The sequence below is a fragment of the Miniopterus natalensis genome, chromosome 17, assembly GCF_054644295.1.
Source record: "Miniopterus natalensis isolate mMinNat1 chromosome 17, mMinNat1.hap1, whole genome shotgun sequence".
In the NCBI taxonomy this organism is placed as follows: Eukaryota; Metazoa; Chordata; class Mammalia; order Chiroptera; family Miniopteridae; genus Miniopterus; species Miniopterus natalensis.
This window is the reverse complement of record NC_142097.1, coordinates 19,031,980-19,052,400: the sequence shown is the minus strand read 5'-3', so window position 1 is coordinate 19,052,400 and position 20,421 is coordinate 19,031,980. Positions and strand designations below refer to the sequence as shown.

At 51.1% G+C, this 20,421-nt stretch overlaps 1 protein-coding gene and 1 long non-coding RNA gene across 2 annotated transcripts in view; one reads left to right on the top strand and one right to left on the bottom strand.

The window, feature by feature from the left end:
• Nucleotides 1-6,255, bottom strand: part of LOC107532589 (uncharacterized) — a 50,034-nt gene extending 43,779 nt beyond the window's left edge. Inside the window, exon 1 of the long non-coding RNA XR_001602756.2 lies at nucleotides 6,168-6,255. This is a non-coding gene — a long non-coding RNA (uncharacterized LOC107532589). The remainder of the gene's footprint in view (nucleotides 1-6,167) is intronic.
• Nucleotides 1-16,873, top strand: part of ASIC2 (acid sensing ion channel subunit 2) — a 206,647-nt gene extending 189,774 nt beyond the window's left edge. Inside the window, exons 4-10 of the mRNA XM_016207016.2 lie at nucleotides 4,163-4,313; nucleotides 6,433-6,489; nucleotides 7,989-8,142; nucleotides 10,040-10,131; nucleotides 13,619-13,698; nucleotides 14,563-14,631; nucleotides 16,511-16,873. Coding sequence (XP_016062502.2) covers nucleotides 4,163-4,313; nucleotides 6,433-6,489; nucleotides 7,989-8,142; nucleotides 10,040-10,131; nucleotides 13,619-13,698; nucleotides 14,563-14,631; nucleotides 16,511-16,612 — 705 coding nt within the window. The 3' untranslated portion in view covers nucleotides 16,613-16,873. The remainder of the gene's footprint in view (nucleotides 1-4,162; nucleotides 4,314-6,432; nucleotides 6,490-7,988; nucleotides 8,143-10,039; nucleotides 10,132-13,618; nucleotides 13,699-14,562; nucleotides 14,632-16,510) is intronic.
• The last annotated feature ends 3,548 nt before the right edge of the window (nucleotides 16,874-20,421 follow it).

Sequence of the window (20,421 nt, the reverse complement as noted above, 5' to 3'; positions counted from 1 at the left end):
TGAAAGAATGTGAAAACATGAAAGAGATTATTAAGAGAAGGGGATGGGAGCTAAGTCTTGGTGAGTACCAAGACTTAACTTATTTAATCAGACAAGACTAACTGCCGAGGATGAGGGATGGGAGCTATGAAGTTTACCTGAAGTCACACAGCTAGTCCAGGAAAGAGTGGGGGGTCCTGTCTGGCTCATTCCACTGCCTCTAGTTCTTAAATCAGAATAATAGATTTAGGGCCTATGATTAAACATAGGGGCTTCAGAGACTTTAGAAGTCATTTCATTCACTGCATACTCGATGCTTGAATCTCTCTCTTCTCATCCCAGCCGGGTAGTTGGGTAGCTTCTGCTTGAACACCCCTCATGATGGGGAACTTACTCTCAAGACGATGATTTTATTATTGCATCATACAGTAAATTAGAAAGTTGAGCCAGAATTTTTCTTGCTTTAAGATTGAATAACGTAATATGTGTAATGTGCCTACCGTAGTGCCTGCAAACATCAATAAATGCTATCATGGTCTCCACTTCCCTTATTACAACTCTTCTTGAGTCTGTCTTTCCCTTGGGATACCCAAAAACAAATATAATTCTTTTCCCAGAAACAGCCCTTCTTATATATGAAGACAGTGCTTCAGGGTCCCCCTGAGGCATTGGTTGCCCAGGATAAACAAATACTCCAACCTACTTTCAGACACTCACTGCTAGGCAAGAGCTGATATGTACACGCTGTGATTTTCCAGCTGCTGTGGGGTGTGAGGCTTCAGAAAAGCTGATGGAACAAAGGATGAGCCAGCCACAGCAGGGTAGCCATGGTATCTGAACCATGACCTCTGCAAAAAAAAGGAAGTGGTTGACCCCCAATAGGCCTTGGCTCATCCATCACCAGAGCTTCACCAGCTAAACTCTTGGCCCACCCATTATGGGTACTTGTTTTAGTAGAAGAAAAAGAAATGAGTGTCCCCTAAAGTTAAAATACATCATTATAGATCCCCAGCTTTTCCAAAAGTCACTGTTGGTCCTTCCCAAATCCAATTAGTGTGTTTATGGATGTTGAGCAATGTAGGAGGCCTCATCCATTCACATCATGGAATATCAACCCCCAAATCCTTCCTATTTACAGATGGGGAAAGTAGGTCAGAGAAGAGCAGTGAATCATTCAAACTCATACAGGAGATTCGTGGAAAGGCCTGGTCAAGTTCTAAGGGAACCCTGGAGGCAGGGCTCTGGCAGAAGGCAGCAGTCATTAAGCTACAAAGGCACAAGCCAGGGTTCAGCGTTGCCAGAAAGGTTGAAAATTGGGGGGAAATATCCTAGAAAGGAGAGACCCACAGAGGGGGAGCTCCAAAATTTTTATATAAAGTTCCTTAAAATCATAGACTGAATCTTGAACTTCACATAGGGAGGGGTGACACTCCAAGAAGTCCAGGACAATCGTTGAAAGAGCTGGGCAGTAATTTCAGCAGCTGCCAGTGTGGGGGAGACAGACTTTGTAATTCAAGTCTCGCCAAGTTGCACTTGATAAACACCTCAGGCTTTCCATTGAAATCCCAGAGGTGTCACATCAGTGTTTCTCCCTCACACTCTCTCCCTTCCTCCCTCTCTGAAAGCAATAAAAACATATTCTCAGGTGGGGATTCAGGGTTTTTTTTCCATAATAATAATTACTTAAAGAGGTATAAATCAAAAGACAATAGAGGAAACGGAATTAACTACTAAAACAATAGTCAATTAACCCCAAAGGAATCAGGAAAGAGATAGCTAAGGAAGAAATAGCAGTAGGAACAAATAGGAAATAAAGCAAGGTAATGGGTTTCAACTCAATGGTATTGAGAATTACTTTAAATTTAAGTGGATTAAATCCTCGGCTATTGTCAGATAGGACAAAATAGCAGCACTCTAATGGGTTGTTTACAAGAGATTAGCTTAAATATATAAATATTCTGACGGTTTAAAAGTAAAAGGAAGGGCAAGAAATGGGGAAAGTTAAACAGTAAGCATAAGATTTATGCTTTTCTATTTCTGCCTTGTGCAAGTTGTGTTAAGTTGGGGGGAGGGGGGTGTTTTTTCAAGGAAATTGTGCATTTCATCTAAGTTTTTTAATTTATTAACATAAAGTTGTATGTAGTAGTTGCTCATCATTTTTGAAATGTCTGTACAATCGGTAGTGATATTCTCTCTTTCATTCCTGATATTGGTACCTCGTGTTATCTTTTTACTTATTGTTACTGATTTCTTTTTCTTTTCTTTTTTTAAATATATCTTTATTGATTTCAGAGAGAGGAAAGGAGAGGGAGAGAGAGAGATAGAAACATCAATGATGAGAGAATCACTGATCTAGCCCACAACCCGGCATGTGCCCTGACCGGGAATCGAACCCCGATTGCCTGGATCCCAGGTCTACGCTCAACCGCTGAGCCATGCCTGGCAGGGCCTGATTTCTAATTCAGTTGTGCTTTGGTGAGAAAACACACTCCCTACAGTTTCACTTTTTTTTTTAATTTATTGAGATTTGTTTTATGCTCCAGCATATGTTGTATCATGGTGAATATTCCACGTTCACTTGAAAAGTGCGCGTATTCTGTAATTGCTTGTATCGTGCTTTTTAAAAGGCATCTGGGTCTCCCAGCCGGCCACGGATCAGCAGTTGAGCATCGACCTAGGATCCCGGCGATCTCGGTTCGATCCCTGGCTGGGGCAGGTGCCTGGGTTTCAGGCTCGATCCCCAGTGGGGGGCATCACGCACGAGGCAGCCCATCAATGACTCTCTCATCACTGATGTTTCTCTCTATCTCTCTCTCCCTCTCCCTTCCTCTCTCTGAAATCAATAATGATATATTTTAAAAATAAAAAATTTTTAAAAAGGCAACTGGGTCAAGTTGTTTGATGGTGTTGCTGACTTTTTGTCTACCCATCAGTTACTGAGAGGGCCAAGCTGACGTTTCTAACTATGGCTGTGTCTACTTCTCCCTTTAGTTCTGTCCAGCTTTGCTTCATGTGTTTATGGAACTTATCTTTAGGCAATGCCTATTTAGAATTATCATTTCCCCTTGATGGATGGATCCTGTTATCACCGGGAAATAACCCTCTCTATCTCATGCAATATCTTTGTTTTGAAGTTTACTTTCTGTAATAGACATTTTGTTGAGCAAAGGAAGCCAGACACAAAAGAGCACATGGGTAAGTCTTCACCTATATGAAATTTGAGAACAGGCAAAGCCAAGCCAACAGTGAGTGCCTGGGCAGGTGAGAGGCTGACTGGAAAGGGACAGAAAGGAACATTCTAGGGTGATTAAAAATATCTTATATCTTTAACTTATTGATTTGAGAGAGAGAGATTGAACTGTTGTTCCACTTAGTTATGCATTCGTTGGTTGATTCTTGTATGTGCCCTGACCGGGGATCCAACCTGCAGCCTTGGTGTATCGGAACAACGCTCTAACCAACTGAGCTACCCAGCGAGGGCAATAACGTCTTATTCTTGATTGAAGTGGTAGTTACATAGGTGTATACATTTTTCAGAATTTGTTGAACTATGCACTGAAAATGTCTGCATTTTATTGTATTTTTTTATTCTTAATTTTTTTTTTTTTAAAGTGTAAAGGACTTGGCTTGGGGCTTAACACATAGTAAGTGCTCAACAACCATTAGTTCCCTCACCCTTCACCCTCTTCATCTTCAGGAGGTAAGTGCCATAGGTGTTAGGACAGTTTATGGTCATTGAACCTCTGAGACTAAGTGACATGTTCCCCAAAAGAGTTTGTCCACAGCTTACACCCGGGAGCTGCTCTAGTCAGGAGGATCATAAATAACAGTGTTTATGCCTAAGGCCATTTCATCTCAAACCTTCCCACAGGCTTCGTCTAGGTCTCGGGTCCCAAGTCAAGAGGGTAGAATTTAACTGGGTCCTTCCAAGAGACGGGAGATGACAAAGTGTGGAAGCGGCAAGACATGTGCCATGTGTGAAAGGCTCTGCGAAGATCAGCATTTCTGGAAAGGTTGTAAGAGATAAAATAGGAAAACTAGTGTTAGAGTCAGATGTTGAAAGCATGTCAGGTCAATGGAGTTTAGATCGTCATATAGCAGATGCTCAATAATTGTTTGTTGACTGAATAAGTGAATGAAGGAGACACTGAGTCCATCGAGGCTGAACCTTCCTGTCTTGCAGCTCACATACCTGCCCCCGCCATGGGGCGAGTGCCGATCATCAGAGATGGGGCTCGACTTCTTTCCTGTTTACAGTATCACCGCCTGCAGGATCGACTGTGAGACCCGCTACATCGTGGAGAATTGCAACTGCCGCATGGTCCACATGCCAGGTCAGTGCCAGGGGAGGGGCAGCCACAGGGACCGCCTGGGACCTTCTTTGCATTTCTCACCCTAATGGAAAACACTTGGCCTACCCCATGAGTATCCAAAGGGGTGTTATTTGGTGCCCAAACATTTAGAGGGCAGACAGAAACATTCACTCTAGTAACCAAGGCAGCACCCTGGTGTCCACAGCATCCAGATGTTTGGAGAACATTCCTCCCAATGTTCGATATGTTTGCTAACTGCTGTGTCCAGTTATCTGGATGCTTGCAATCATTGCATCCTGGTGGTACATGTTCACACATCCAGATGTTTGTTGCTTTCATGCAGATGTTTCTTTTCTTCTAAAAGTCCAGCACCCTTTCAAATGAGGCCAGCAAGTAAATGTGCGTCTGCAGACATACATCTTGTCAGACTTACAGTGCATGTGGCCATCTCATCAGAGGCAGTCTGCATGTCAGAGGCAGACTTGAGGAGGACACGGGGGCTAATTTGGGCAGGAAGGATGACTGGGGCTGGAGGCAGGGGCCTCAGCTTTAATTCAGGTTCCTCCACTCACCTGCTGCGTGACCTGGCCCAAGTTTCTAAACCTTTCTGTTCTCGCCTTCATTATCATTAAAACAAAACATTAGTTGTTATGAGGATAAAATTAGGCTAAGACATAAAAATGCTTTGCAAAAGTCAGTGGTGGTTGTGTTAGCAGAGGAACTGAAAGTCTTGTTGACTAAAGACCTACTATGTGCCAGGAAGTTTGCTGTCATATTTAACAGCTACTATTTCATGTTTATAGCATGCTTTAGTTAAGCATATTTCACGAAATCCTTATATTGGACATTTAGTTCATTACCAGTTGTTTTCTGATATTAACCAATCCTCAAATGAACATCCTCACAGCTAAATTCTGAATTATTTCATTAATAATCAGTAATTTATTTAGTAATCTAAGATTAGAGTTATTGATCTTTAAAATTGCCTCTGAGGCCCTGGCCGGGTAGCTCAGTTGGTTAAAGTGTCGTCCTACTACGCCAAGGTTTCGAGTTCAATCTCTGGTCAGGGCACATACAAGAATCAACCAGCCCTGGCCAGTCTGGCTCAGTAGTTAGAGGGTCAGTCCAGCCAAGGGAATGTACCTCAGTTGCAGGCTCAGTCCCCGGCCCCCATCGGCATGCGAGCAGGAGGCAAGCAATCAATGTGTCTCTCTCATATCGATATTTCCCTCTCTCTATCAAAATCAATAGATTAAAAAATCTAGAAATAAATAAAATTGCCTCTGAGCTGCCTAGAAGACAGAGCAAAAAGGAAAACGTGTCATTCAATGATTATTATTGGAAAAGAGGGAGCATAACAGCCCCTCAGCTCTTGAAAAGAAGTATTTGGGGAAATGGTGAGGAAGAGACATCGCAGTGACTTTCACTTTAGCACTTGGTGAAAGAGAAAACAGTAGGTCCTGGACTTCTGCAAAGATGTGCCAGAAAGGCCAGAAGAGCAATAGTTAATGTTACCTGCCTGCTGCTCGCACTGGGCCTCATGGAGCCTAAGCTAAAAGCAAGCGGCGGAAATTTCAATCCTTCCACCCGGGACACTGGCACTGGCATCTCCATGACTAATGTGGAGCTAAGGGCACAGCAGAGAGGGACTTACAAAGCAGCCCTCCTCACATGGCACTGTGGTGTGGAGGAAAGGGCCCCAGCCTCGGCTCGGGCCGGCCTGGGGTCAAAGCCCGCCCCGTCCCTGCCATGCTGGTGTCCTGGGAAGCAGGGCAGCGTTTCCTACCGCAGACGGTGCCCGTGTGAGTTAAGGATCTGACCCCGCCCCGCTCCTAGCTCACCTCCCCCCACCGTCGGCCAGCAAGGCTTTCTCACCCGTCACCAGCCCAGCGGTCAGGGAGGGTCCTGTCGTCGCCTGCTCAAGGTCACCGAGCAGACGGGAACCCAGTCTTCTGGCTCCGGGTACCCTTCTCCCCCGGCGCTCCCAGGCTGCCCTGGTCGAGGTTTCCCTTCAGACTGCCACAGGCAGACCGCTGCCCCGCCCCTAACGGGGTGCCCCCCTGCCCGGCCCCTGCCCGGCCCTGCCCAGCAGGGGAGGCTTTGCTGCCTGCGTACCTCTCCCTGTGTTTCTCCTTTGCAGGCGATGCCCCTTTCTGTACCCCTGAGCAGCACAAGGAGTGCGCAGAGCCTGCCCTCGGTCAGTACTGGGGACACGTGCAGTGATGGGGGGCCTGAGATCACACGTCCTGCTGTGGCAGAGAGACTGGGCGGGAGGGGCAACAGAGGGGTGGGGGCGGGACAGGGTGGAATGGCTGCAGGAGAGGGGGCGGTGCTGGGTGGGGAGGGGATTGAGGGGGGTGGAAGAGGGCTGGAAAGGACACTGGGGAGAGAAAGGAGGCAGAGAGGTGGAGAGGGGTGGATTTCAGGGGGAATGGAGGGCGCTGAGGGACGCGGAGGAGGGGCAGGGGTGAGAGAGTGCACAGCCGGCCTGGAGGGGCGCAGCAAGGGCTTGGCAATATTCCCTCCCCGCGTGCTGGTGGCTCACGTAGGGAGGCCACCAAGGTTGTGCCAAAGCCTTGAGCCCAGGAAGGTGCAGGAAAGGAAAGAGGTAAGGCCGGCGTGCATTCCATGTGTGCAAATTGAAGGCGCCAAGCACTCCCCGCCCTGCTTGGTGTGTTGGGGTTGGAGTAACTCTGCTGGTTCCCTCCGTCCCCTCTTCCCCAGCCCCCAGCTGAGAAACGTCAGGTGGGGGAGATCCACCAACAAGCTGCATCCCCAAAGCTAGACCCATTCCCCACGCCTGCCTCTCTCCAGGACTGGGAAGCGGTTTACAACCAAGTCGAGCAGAGCGAACTCTTAAATCATACGGACTCGAGTTCGTTCGGCGGCTGCACTTGCTGGAGCTAAGTGGGGGCAGCCTCGGACTCACACTTCCAGATGCTTCCGGGACGAGTGGGGGGAGGCCTGGCTGAGAGGAGAGGAAGTGACTTCCAATGTGTGTAAAGACTCAGACTCTCCTTGGATCGAAGAGTCAACAAAACCCATGGATGGGTAGCCAGAAACTCTGAGATGGTTAGAGGAGGTGGGGAGGGAAATGCTGTCTTCAACTGCGGGGTTCTAAATGGAGAAGAGAGGAGAGGGACACTGGATGCGGACACAGGGAGATTGCCTTTAAGGAAAGGAGTGGCGAATCGTGGCCTGTGGCCTAACCCAGGGGGCACAGGAGCTGAGCATAAGCTAGGAGGGAGCCCCAGAGAGAATCTGCGGAGCCCCGGGTTTCAGATGCCGTGGTCTCCCACATTTACCTTTGCTGGGTGGCCCATTTTGTGGATGAGAACACTGAGGCTAAGAGCAAAGAAGAAGGCCTGGGAAGTTGAAGGGGCCAGGACTCCCTTGAAGCTTATTCTCCAAAAGTGGTGCCTTTTCAACAATTTTTAAAGGGCGACCAAACAGTAAAAGAAGCAGAAGGAAAACAGCGCCAAGAGGAACTCAGGAAGAGTGGGTACTTTTTCATAAGCGCTCACACCCTCAACCTAGAGCAAAGGCCCAGCTCCCTTCTCTCCGCAGCCCTCACCCCTCACTCACCCCGGAGGGCACCTCTTCCCAGCTCATTTATCTGCAGCTGGTCTGGCTACTCTGGGCTCAGAGGTCCCAGTCCCCACATCTGACTAAGCCCCACCTCCCTCTCCCCTCCAGGTCTGCTGGCAGAAAAGGACAGTAATTACTGTCTCTGCAGGACACCCTGCAACCTGACCCGCTACAACAAAGAGCTCTCCATGGTGAAGATCCCCAGCAAGACATCAGCCAAGTACCTCGAGAAGAAATTTAACAAATCAGAAAAATATATCTCGTAAGCACAGGGTGCATGTGGACAGGGGAGTTGGGGGGAATATGAAGACAAAGATGATTAACACGCAGCCCCTGCCTTTAAGGAGCTTATAGTCTTGCAGGGTGACAAGTAGACAGCTGAATGCGACAAAGGCTGGCACAGGCAGTAAGGATACAGGGAGATGGTTGACTGCACCTTGCATAGAGATGCGGTCAAGGAAAGCTCCAGAGGTTTTTAAAAATGATGCATAGGAGTTTTCCAGGCAGGCTTTGTACATTCTGTTCCCTCTTCCCAGAATGCTTTTCCTCTCACTCTTCACCTGACTGGTCCCTTGTTGTGCAGGTCTTCATTTAAATGTCATCTCCTCAGACAGCTGAATGAGAACCCCTCCTATTATTTTTTTCTCGAAGCTCTTACGTTTTTCTTTATAACACTCACTGTGTAATTCTAGATTCACATGTGTGTTTCCTTTTTATTACCTGCTTGCCTCACTAAATTGAAAGCTCCCTGAGGGCAGGAATTTTCCCTTTTTGTTCTCTGCTGTGGAGTGCCTAGCACATGGTTGGTGCTCAAAAAATGTCTTTTAACAGAATAAATGAATGAAAGACACCCAAAGAGGGTGTCACAGGCAGAGCTCAGCAGAGGGAAGCAACACTGGACACAAAAGAATTGCAAGGAAAGCTGGGTGGGACCAGCGGCTGTGTCTGAGCAACAGGGTGCTGTCGGCTGAGCTGGGTGTGAGGAGGAGGTGGGGGTGCTGGGCGGGGAGTGGACTTTATCCTAAGAGCCTCAGGTAGGTGAGTGACAGGCTCAGATTTGTGTGTTAGACCACTGCTCTTCAATAGAACATTCTGCAATGAGATGTTCTGTATTTGTGATGTCCAGCATGGTAACCACGAGCCACATGTAGCTACTGAGCATTTTAAACATAGCTTGAGTGACTCGGAAACTGAATTGTAATTTTATTTCATTTGAATTACTTTAGCAGTTTTAGAAAGATCCTTTGGGCAGCAGTTTAGAAGATAGATGGGAAGCCAGATGGGCAGAAAGGAGCTCGTTAGGAGGTAGTTGCCATAAACCAGGCAAGAGATGGTGGCACTTGGGCGCCTTGGAGAGCCCTGCATGGAGAGAGGAGGGTTTGCTCCTCTCTCTCCAGCCACTCCCTCTTGCCAACACAGTCGCCAGAGCCCATCCTGGGACTGATATCTGCAAAGCTGACTGCTCTTGTTCGGTGGGTTGGGCACCAGGCATTAAGGGCATTGTGAGCAGCATTGAAGGAGATGGGGAATTGTAGGAGGCGCCAGGTCCCACTGCTGAGCAGACATTCTGCAGGCAGCGACTCCTCCTGCCAAGATGTATCTCATTAACGCATCTGCCTAGAGGAAAAGAAGGGAACCAAGGTACTTCTGCCAGAAAACCCCCAAGCCAGATATAGGTTTGTGCCCTCAAAAGCCACTCGGGCTCTGGCAGCTCATTGGCAATGCCAGGCTGGGGCCTCCCACTGGGAGAACCTTGTTGTAAATCCCAGTGGGAACTGGGGGGACTCTCGGGAGTGGGCAGGGAGGTCAGCTGAGGCAGGCAAGCCTCGATGAGAGAGTCCTGAGCTCACTTGCAGGTAAGGACCCAGGCAGATCCTTTGGGGGCCCATGAACCTGGAGGCCAGGCAGCACTCCTGGAAAGCGTGCAGAGGGGGGGAGAGAAGTAAGAAGCAAAGGGGGACAGCTGATATGTGCCCCCAGTCCTGTGAGGAGCACGGGTTTCAAGGCCCTGCTCTGCCACTGATCAGCTCAAACCCTGTGTCAGCTGTTTCGCTTCCTGGGGCCTCAGTTTCTCCATCTGGCCAAGGGAGAGCTGTGTTAGATGATCCCGTGGATCCTGGTGGTTCCACCCATGCATGGTACAAACGTTCCCCCTGCAGAGAGAACATCCTTGTCTTGGATATATTTTTTGAAGCTCTCAATTATGAGACGATTGAACAGAAGAAGGCGTATGAAGTCGCTGCCTTACTTGGTAAGTTGGAGCGTCTATTGCACAGATTTCCATCTCTTCCAGGAGGTGGGAGGGAGAGGGTGGCGGGCGGGCGGCAGGCAGGCGGGTTGCTATACACGCCTTCTGACAAGCCCAGCCTTTATGCTCAGGCACTTCCCTCCATCCTTGCACTACTCCTGTCCCAGAACTGGAAGAGCTCCAGTGTGCTGCAGGCTTTAGGCCAGTTCATGCTGCACTCTCTGTCTCAGTTTCCCCATCGACACATTGAGGCAGGTGGGCTGAAGGTCTCCCAGGGCCTTTCCAGAGCTGCCCTCTTGGATTTGGAGGCCTTCTGCCCCCAGGTTGGAGTCAGAGCCTTGGGGCCTGGCAGGAAGAAAGAGCGATAAGATGCAGGGAAGGCGGAGCTGTGGGTGGTCCCAGGCCAGGGACACAGTGAGGGCCCCCAGTAGCACCCCCACCTGGAAGGCCAGGTGCCCCCCTGGACTGAGTCCTTTATTAAACACAAAAGAAAGTCCACTCATCCCCAAATATCTACAAACCTGACTGCCACCCCACACAAGTTTCCCCGGCCCCATAGGCATATGATGGAAGCAGGGAGTCCATTTCAACCTTGCCTCAGTCCAATGCACAATTCACAAGACCCCTGAGGGCAGACAGCTAGAAAACCTGCTCCTTGGGCCCTCCTCCCAGCTCCCACTCACTCTCAGGAAAGGACCTGCTCCCAGCCAGTGTGGCTTAGTTGTTGAGGATCAACCCAGGCACCAAGAGGTCACCAGTTCGATTCCCAGTCAAGGCACATGCCAAGTTTCAAGCTTGATCACCAGTAGGGAGCATGCAGGAGGAAGCCAGTGTTTCTAACTCTCTATCTCTCTCCCTCTCTCTCTAAAATCAATAAAAACATATTTTTTAAAAAAAATTATTTAAAAAAATAAAAAGAAAGATCTGCAAGTAAAAATAGCTGTTGTTGCCTCTGTGAGCTGAATTGGGCTGAGGGAGGGGACCTAGACACCTTCTACCTGCAAGTATAAAAGAAATCAACTGTGAGAATGTAGGCCAGTGGCTTCTCCACACTGGCCCTCAGGTCTCTCATGTGTAAAATGGGTCTAATAAAACCCACTTTATGTGTTGGTTGTGATGGTTAAATGTGGTAAAGCCCCAGCTCACAGAAAGTCCATTAATAGTCATTCCTAGTACCTGGACAGTCTTCATGCCAGAGACCAGGACCCAGCTGGTGTTTCCAGGTGCCAGCGGGCCTTTCTGCACCTCTCCCAGGAGGCTAGGGGCTGGGCCACAGCTGGGTCCTAGCTGGATCGCTGTCACTTGGGCCTCTGAGACCCTTGTGGCCAAAGAGGCTGAGCCTAGAGACTTGTGCCCTGGTCCCGAGGTAGAGGTCATGCACCAGAGATGTGGGTCCCTCCCCTGCCCTCGCCACCTTCATTTCCTAAAGGGGGCTCAGGACATGCCTCCTCCCCACTCCCACATAAGCTCACAGTGTCTCTCTCTCTCTCTCTCTCTCTCTCTCACACACACACACACACACACACACACACAGCGAGGGGGGCCTGAGCTCTGCATCTGTCAGGAGGGACAGCTCGTCTCCCCATCAGCTATGAGGATGAGAATCCCCAGCATTTTGTTCCTTCCCACCTGGAATAGCCACTGAGAAAAGCACCCGGCATCTGTAGCTTCGTGGTGGGAGTGTGTGCCCTTGTGAACCTCAGCCACCGGGGCTTCAGGCCCTCTCTCACTGCCACAGGGCCCGCACCCGCACCTCACCGCACACGGCCCCCAGCGGCTGCACAGACCCACCTGCACTCCATTGCAGGCCTGCGGACTCACACTCATTACAACTGCTTATGCACACAAACACACCCGGCACATGCTCACTCATGCTCCACACTCAGGCACACTGTGCCCACCTCCACAAAGCCACACACACTTAGACATAGACAGCCACCTACATAGAGCTGTCAACAGCCAGATGTATTGCCTATTTCTATACAAACACGTGCGCACCCAGCACCCTGGCACATACCTCCTGCATTCAGTCACACTTCATGCACGTACAAACACACAGTCACACCCTGTGAGCACACACATAAGTGCACACTGCCCGACACACTCCCATTAAGGACATTAGAGTGAGCGGTGAGGGAGGAAAGGAAGGAAGGGAGGCTTTTGAGCTCAGCACCAAGTCCCGCCAGGAAACACACCCTCCCCGCAATCTCGGCTTGTTCAGGATGTGGTTGTTGGGCTCCTCCCAGTTATCATCAGGGTAGGAGTGGGCAGATGTACCCATCAGGAAATTCCAGACCAGAGGTCATCCTGGAATATCCAGGACTGTATGCCCACCCCCAACAGCACCCCCACTCCCAGCACTCTCCCCAGCCCAGTCTTAGAGATTACAACTGGGAAGGACGTCACAGATCACCTCCTCCAACCCCTCCCAACCACCTTCACCACCAAGGGTCCTTTGAAGGCAATGCTACTGAGAAGATCAGGGCTCATCAAAACCACACAGCAAGCTGGTGGCCACTCCGAGCTCAGAGCCCCAGAGAGCAATGAGGAAAAGCACCTTGGGCTTCTGGGGGATCATAACTCCTTGGAAAATCAGCTAATATCTTCTCAAATATGAACTCTTCCACTGCAAGTGCCCAGGGGCACATAATAGGGTTTTCATCCATTCTGGGAGGTCTCCAACCATCTGAAGCTCCCACAGGAGAGTGGTTTTCAAACTCTGGTGGGCAGAGGACCACCTGGAGAGCACATAAATCCTGACTTCCAGACCCCAACCCCAGAGATTCTGATTTTGTAGCCTAGAGTAGGTCCAGGCCTCTGTATCGATTACAAGTCTCCCAGGAGTTTGATGCAGGGAGGTCTGATGATCATTCTAGAATAACTTTGGTCAAGGGGGTCCATTCATCCCAGGGTAAGAACCTCTGCTCTAGAAAGAGACCAAATTGAACATTTACCTTTGGGTAAGGGAGATAGAAGATGCTTCCAATGGCCTTATCCCAAAGGTGAGAGGTGCCCCAAGGTGGCCCTGAAGGCCGTGTCATGATTAAAGGCAGGGGGAGGCCTCTTGTGACACTGCTCCCAACACTCCCACCCAGGGCACCTGGCACATTTCTCAGGCTAGACTGTGCCTTTGCCCAGGGCAAGGATCACACATGTCTTATCTCTGTACCTAGTCCGGAGCCAAAGCAGGGCCCAGTGAGTGTGGTTTCTAACGTAATTGGCAAGCCCATTAGTCTATGAGGTCTATTCTAGAACCCTCCAATAAGCACTCAGGTTAGTTGTCATCCTCACTAGGTGCTGCACACTGTCAGCTCTGAGAGCTGTGCCTCGAGGGAGGGACTTGTCAAAGGCCTGGCCTTCCGGTTTCAAGTCCAGGCTCCCCGTGGTGGGAGAACCACTCAGAAGGTCTGGTGTCTGAGTTCTGAGTCTGTTCGCCCTTCCTGGAAGTGCGAGTGAAGCCAAACCTTTGGTCTTTTCTGTCTCTCTCCAGGTGATATTGGTGGCCAGATGGGATTGTTTATTGGTGCTAGTATCCTCACAATACTAGAGCTCTTTGATTATATTTATGAGGTAAGATTTGGAATTAGTCGTGGGGAAATGACTACATGCGAGTCCTGGTGCTCGTCGGCCTTCCCACCCACATGTCCGCAGACCCAGCTGGCCCCAAGGACTCGGAATCCCTCGGGCACACCAGCTCTGCACAGGCCCCAGGCACTGGGTCAGCCCAGCAAACAGGGTCTGCCTCCCAGGGAGGGCTGCCAATGGCCAAAGCTCAGTCGCTGGGAACCACGATGGGGCTGGAGGGCCCCTGCGACCAGGCTTCCCGGGAGCCCCACCCCATGCCTTTCAGCGTGGTAACCTCCTTCCCCAAGCCCAAACCACATCCCATGGCCAGATTTTATTCTGCTTTGTTTATTAATTTTGTGAGAAGCAATATAAAGTCATGGAAATTGAATCACACTAGGTAACATAGTTAATAACTTCCCTTTACTGCTTAGAAAAAATTGTTACGAACTCCAGTGTGCCCTGATCATATGAACTGTGGAGTTAACAGGCTTAGAAAGTGATTGCAAACTTGTCCCCCAGGCCCAGCCTCAGAAAGGGGCCCAGGCTGCTCCTGAGGACAGATGGGGGGCCAGCCACGCAAGCACGTGCCACTTAATCACACTCTCCACCCACGAGGGAGGGTGGTTCACACCGCGAGACAGGGCCCTCCTGTGCCCTCTTCCAAACTCTAGCTCTTGCACCAAAATCCCTTGGCCGCCCAAAGATTGGGCAGGGGCTCCTGCCAGGCTGAGCTCCTGCCACCGTTTGTCCAGCCACAGCCCAGGCAACTGCTGCCACTTTGCTTCCCCCCGCTGAGGCGAGCGCAGGGAGGTCTCTCTACCTCCGCACATACCCCAGCGTGACACTCCCTTCCTGCCTTTCCTGCAGCTGATCAAAGAGAAACTATTAGACCTGCTTGGCAAAGAAGAAGATGAAGGGAGCCACGACGAGAACGTGGTAAGGGCCGTCTGTGGGTTGTAGGTCCATTTGCTCCTCTGGCCTATACAGGGGACATGAAACCAGGTTCGGGGGCCAGAGCAGGAGGGGAGGGCCTCGCCACACACCTTCCCATGGCTCGTGACACCCTGCCTGTCAGCTCCCAGATCCAAGACTAAGCCTTGAGCCTCTGTCTGAGACCCATCCCAGAGCCTGGTAGTGAGGTACCGATGCAGTGGATGCCAGGAGATGCTTCCAAGGGTTGGTCCTGCCTGGCCCAGTCCAGTTCCTCCCAGGCCAGGGCTCTATTCCCATTTCATGGCTTTGGGAGAGGGAGACATGCTCTGTGGAGGTCTGTTCCCTTAGGCCCTGGGTGGCAGAATGCAAGCAGGGATGTCCCTGGAACTCTGCTCCATTTGAAGGGGACAGAGGGCGTGGGGCCTGGTGAAGCTTGGAGCAGCAACATACCCATACCCACGGCCTCCTGTTCACCTGCACGTGGTCAGACTCTGCTCCGGGACCTAAAAGGCCATGTCATTTTAGCTGGGCAGTCACCCAGGGAAGGGTCGATATTTACCTCATTTTGTATTGGAGGCTGGTGGGGTCGACAGGCCAAGGTCACGGAGCTGGGGGTGTCAGACCTGGACACAGAGCTCCCCTAACCACTGCCCTGCTCTGCCTGTCTTTCCTAGAGCCAGAGAGGCAGCCCCTCTCATGGCCGTCCATTCTCCTTCCCAAGCTCAGGCCTCTCCTGGGCTCAGGCTCAGCCGTCTGGGGCGGGTATTGCTGGCTCCCAGTTCTGTTCCAGACACCATTTCTCCACCCTTCTCCCAGGCTCAGAATCTCCCCTTGGTTCTCTCAGGCTCCTGCAGCCTCTGTGTGAACAGGAGACAGCTGCTGTTGAGGAGGGCAGAGTGGAAGGCCCAGGCTCCGTACAGAGCTGACCTGGCTGGATCCCAGGTCCCTGCTTCTTAGCTGTGGGCCTGGGGACAAGTACTTATCTCCCTGAGCATCTGCCTCATCACAGGTGGAAGGACCTGGAGATGAAAGGCACTGGGCGGGGGTGGGGGGGGTCATTCAGGTGAAGTGAGACCAGCCTGTGAAGCAATCAGCAGGCCTAGTTTACAGTAAGAGCTCAGCAAGTGCAGCTTCCCACCAGCACCTTTCCTTTTGCCTTCGGAATGTCTCAGTTCCAGCCCCCCATCCCTTCCCTCTCCCCCACTCTGGTCCTTATCGAATCTCTCCAAATTCTTGGCACAGCCTCCTGGCTAGTCTCTCTGCTCCCATCCCTCCCTGCCTCCGCCCACAGCAGCCAAGACAGCCTGGGAATCTGCCTGAAGACTCACAACCATCTCAGCCACACCCTGCTCAGGGACCCAGGAGGACTTTTTCCTGTGGCCAGCCTAACCCAAAGGTCATTTGGGCAGCTGTGACCAGCTCTGGTTCTGGCCATTGGAGGCCTCTGCCCCTGCAGCTTGGCCTCAGCGATCAACACCCCTGCTCCAGGCCTAGCCACAAGCTACACCTCCTCATCCCAAATAGGCCCCAAAGGAGGCCCCCAAGGTCAAGGTTAGGATGGGTTATCCAGCCCCAAAGTTACACATCACTCAGATGTAGCTTCAAGTGGCACATCAGGGGGCCTCTAGGAGAGAAGGACAAACCCCATCACCAGAGCCCTCTCCCCGCCCCAGGGGGCACCTAGGTGGGCAATGGCAAGGATTCTGAAGGCAGTGAGGTCCCTCAACCTCATGCCTTAGATGACAAACAGGTGCCTGGGATGCCTGAGGCAGGAGCAGCAGTGCCCCAGGGAGCCCACAGTGAGGAACATTCTCCCCCAGGCTGCCAGGGGCACCCAAGGAATTTTTGAATGAAAATAAACACTGCCTTCCCTTCTCTCCAGAGCACCTGTGACACAATGCCAAACCACTCTGAAACCATCAGCCACACTGTGAACGTGCCCCTGCAGACAGCCCTGGGGACCTTGGAGGAGATCGCCTGCTGACAGCCCTCGGACCACTCGGCACCCCCCAAACAGACCTTGAGGCCCAAGACCCAGGACAGGGGACAGCAGACTCAGGCGGGATGGCCCCTGGTGACAGAAAGAAGCAAGAGCCCCCTATGCACACATAGCAAACTCTCTGCCAAGCCTCGCTACAGCTGCGTGGGGCACGACGCGTCCTCGGGCCGCCGTGAGTCCCTCTTAGGAGAAACGAGTCACACTCTGGAACTGCCCCAGAACCCATCTGCCATCACATCTCACTGCCAGACGTATACAGCACCTGCATGCTCAGACTCCTCATGGCGCCACCTCCAAGTCTGTCTCTGTCCGTGACACTCCTCCACGCGGTTTCCACGCAGTGGGACCAGGTTCTAGCCCCAAAGTCACCATGAGGCCAGGCTGGAATCACAGCTGCACAATCAAGGGAAACCGCAGAGCTGTCAACTCCGTCTGTCCTTGTGTGGTTCCTAAAGGTCCTTAACCTGCCCACCAACCCCTCCCCACCCCAGCTGGCCCACCGGTGCCGGGCCCACGCGCCTCCCACTCCTGCGCCTGTGCTGGAGGAGCGGTGGCCTGGTGACTCCAGCCCACGTCCACGGCGCCCTCGGCGCTCTGCCCTCCCCCGACCTGGCTTGTACAGTCTGATTCTGTCTTTGGGGGGCTTTTACTGTCTGTCAGAGGTCCATTTTGTTTTGTTTTCTGATTTTGGGTTTGATGTTCTGAGTTTGGTTTGGTTTTCCCATTTTCTCTGGCGTTTATTTATTCGTGCTTCCAGTCACGGTCACATTAAAAGCTGGTCTTGTGGAAGTGGCTCAGCGGCGTCTGCCTCTCCCCCACCCTCAGGCCTCTCTCCCCGAGCGCTCAGGAAAGGGCCAGACCTTCCAGGTCAAAAACCACAGATTATGTGAAGTTTTATGCAACAACACTTACCTTTACAGATTGTGTACATGCTGGATTCTACTGGAAATCTTTAAAAACTACTGATCGTGACCTTGTAAATCACTTCACGACCCACGGACAGGTCAAAGCCCAGGGTCTGAGTGACGCGCCCTGGACCATGCCATGAAGAGGGGGAGGCAGAGAACCTGCCCAGCCCTGAAAACCATAGAGGAGGCCTTCACGCCCCTCTGCTCTCTACCTTCTGTCCTGACTCCTCCTCGCCCCATCAGTGCAGTTGGCTGGACACAGGCCCAGTGTGGCCTCCCTCCCACACATCAGCCTTCTGGGACCCTCTCTGCACCTCACCTCTTCACCAGTCACACAGGCCTGAAGAGGTCACATTTGCATCCTGTCTCACTCCTCACAGCACCTCAGAGGTTGTCCAGGTGGGAAAGGAGGTGGGAGGTGCCTTTGGTAGGGAGGGGGCCTGCTCTGCCCAGCCCCACTGTGGCAAAGAGAGCTTCCTGTTCAGGCAGAATCCTTGTTCTCAAGCCATATGCTAATTCCATGGGGACAGTTCCTTCCCACACCGCTCCCAATTCAAAGTTGTCCCCAGCCCGGGAAGAAAGGTCAGCTGTGGTGTGTGCCTTCAGCTCATGTGCAGATGCACAAAAGCACCGGCCAGACCAGAGATCCCCGTCTCTCGTCCCTGCTCTGCCATGCATGCATGCTGGCTTTCCCCCCCCCCCAACCCACTCACACAAGGGAAAGGTATTTCCCCCATATGACCAATTGAAAAAGCCCAGGCAGGAGTCAGGAGTTAGGAGGCCAGTCCCATGCCTTCTTCTCTCAGGAGCTGACTGACCAGGGGTGAGACCCTACACCTCTCTGGGCTCAGTTCCTTCAGTTTGAGGATGAAGGTAATACCTGACCTGTGTCTCTGCAGATGACCCCTAGAGGCCCCTCCACACTTGGGGTGCCACGACAGCAACCCTCCCTGCCCCAGGGGACAAGTCAGACCAGCCTCACGCTTGCATAAGCGGTGGTTGGGAGCCCACAATACCGGGGCCACCAGGAGACAGTTGAGACAGAATGTGCCTGTGACGTCTCCTCTCAGCTGAGGTTGTCCATGGCTGTTGGCAAAGCTGGGTTTGAATTCTTAAAAACAGTGTAAAGTTGAGGGAAGGGGCCCTGGGTTGGTTTTCTATTCCTCCATGACAAATTATGACAAATTTAGCTGCTTAACAACACATATATATTATCTGACAGTTCTGGAGGTCAGAAATCTGACACTGGTCTCACTGGGCTAAATCTAGGCGTCAGGAGGGCTGGGTTCCCTCTGGAAGCTCTAAGGGAGAAACCCTTTTCTCACCTTTTCCAGGTTCAGGTGGCCCCCACGTCCCTCCCCTCAGGGCCTCTTCCTCGGTTCAAAGCCAACAATGACAGGCCAGTTCTCACTCACACAACAGCGATGTCAGTAGCCACTGCTCCCTCCAACTCAGAGCCTCTCCTGCTTCCCTCTTTAATTGGTCAAGACCCTGTGATGAGACTGGGCCAATGAATAACCCAGGATAACCTCCCACCTCAAGGTGATTAACTCAGTCACCTCTTCAAAGCCTAGTTTTCCAGGTAAAGTAACATATTCACAGGTTCCAGGGTCATGGTGAAGACAACTTTGGGGGCCATTGTTATCTTGCTATAGAGCCCTTTGGACCCTATAGCCTACTGTCTGCATTTCCAAATGAGCAGCCCCAAAAGGGGAGGGAAGGAGTTGCTTAGAGTCACCCAGTAAGTTAGTGGCAGTGCCAGTGGTGTGCCCCTAGGCCCCCAAGCTCACACTTCCATTTGTAAACCCACTTAAAGCAAGAAGGACTGAGAGCGATCGTTTTTCCAGACTCTGCCAGGGCATTGAAATCCCTCTCCTGAGACAAACTCACTTCTCACTACTTCAGGCTGGAAAATGCCCTGCTGGTGCCTAGATGGTCAGATTCAGAGGAGCAGAGAGTGTCCTCAGATGCTCCTCCCATCAGGGACAGGAGCCAAATGAGATGTCTCTTCAGTGAGTTTGGAGACTATCATATGCTCTGCCTTGCCCCAGTTTAAGAGTTTTATAAATTTTTAAAAATCCATAGATTAAGTTGCAATTCAAAGTGCTTCATTGGATTTCTGGCTTCCTTTTCATAAACACACACACACACATACAACTTCAGATCAATTGAGATGGAGCAAAGAATATTCTAATGGGTTTGCATTGCTTCCAGCCTCACGTAGCCATGTGCTCCTTCCGATTTGGGGATTCTGGCTTTGTTCACCTGAGAGCAGGTCTACAAACTTAACCTGTTTAAAAGGGAGAGAAAAAAATTAAAAGCAGGAGAGCAAATCAATAGCCAGCTACTGATTATGATTGATTGGTTGTGAACCAAAGACCTAGCTGTCTGCCTAAACTCCTGGGAAGGGTGGGGTTTTTATTACCATCATTTCAGACAATAACCATGTGTGTAAGCATTTCCTTAGTGAGACCTGGAGAGGTTTGTAGACAGAGGAGACATGGGGATATGTCACATTTTCAGAGTGACCCAAGTGGCGATACAAAGGCCAGGAGTCTGGACAAATCACAAACCCGAAACACAAGGTTGGATTGTCAGTAACCACAGAGGGTGAGCTCAATCAATCAATTAATCAATCAATAAAACAAAGGCACCTGACCTGATAAACAGAAGCAGTGGGGTCTGCTGCAGTGAGGGAGGGAGAGGACTCAGCACTTCATGAGCAGCCTTCCCAGGATGGAACAGGCTGCCTACATACTGTGACTTTGTTGTTTTAGCAGAGAGAGGCCAGAGTTCTTTCATGTTCCCCTTTCCAGCTTGCAGCTATTTTTTTTATTGATTGATTGATTTTGGAGAGAGAGACATCGGTTTGTTTTTCAACTTATT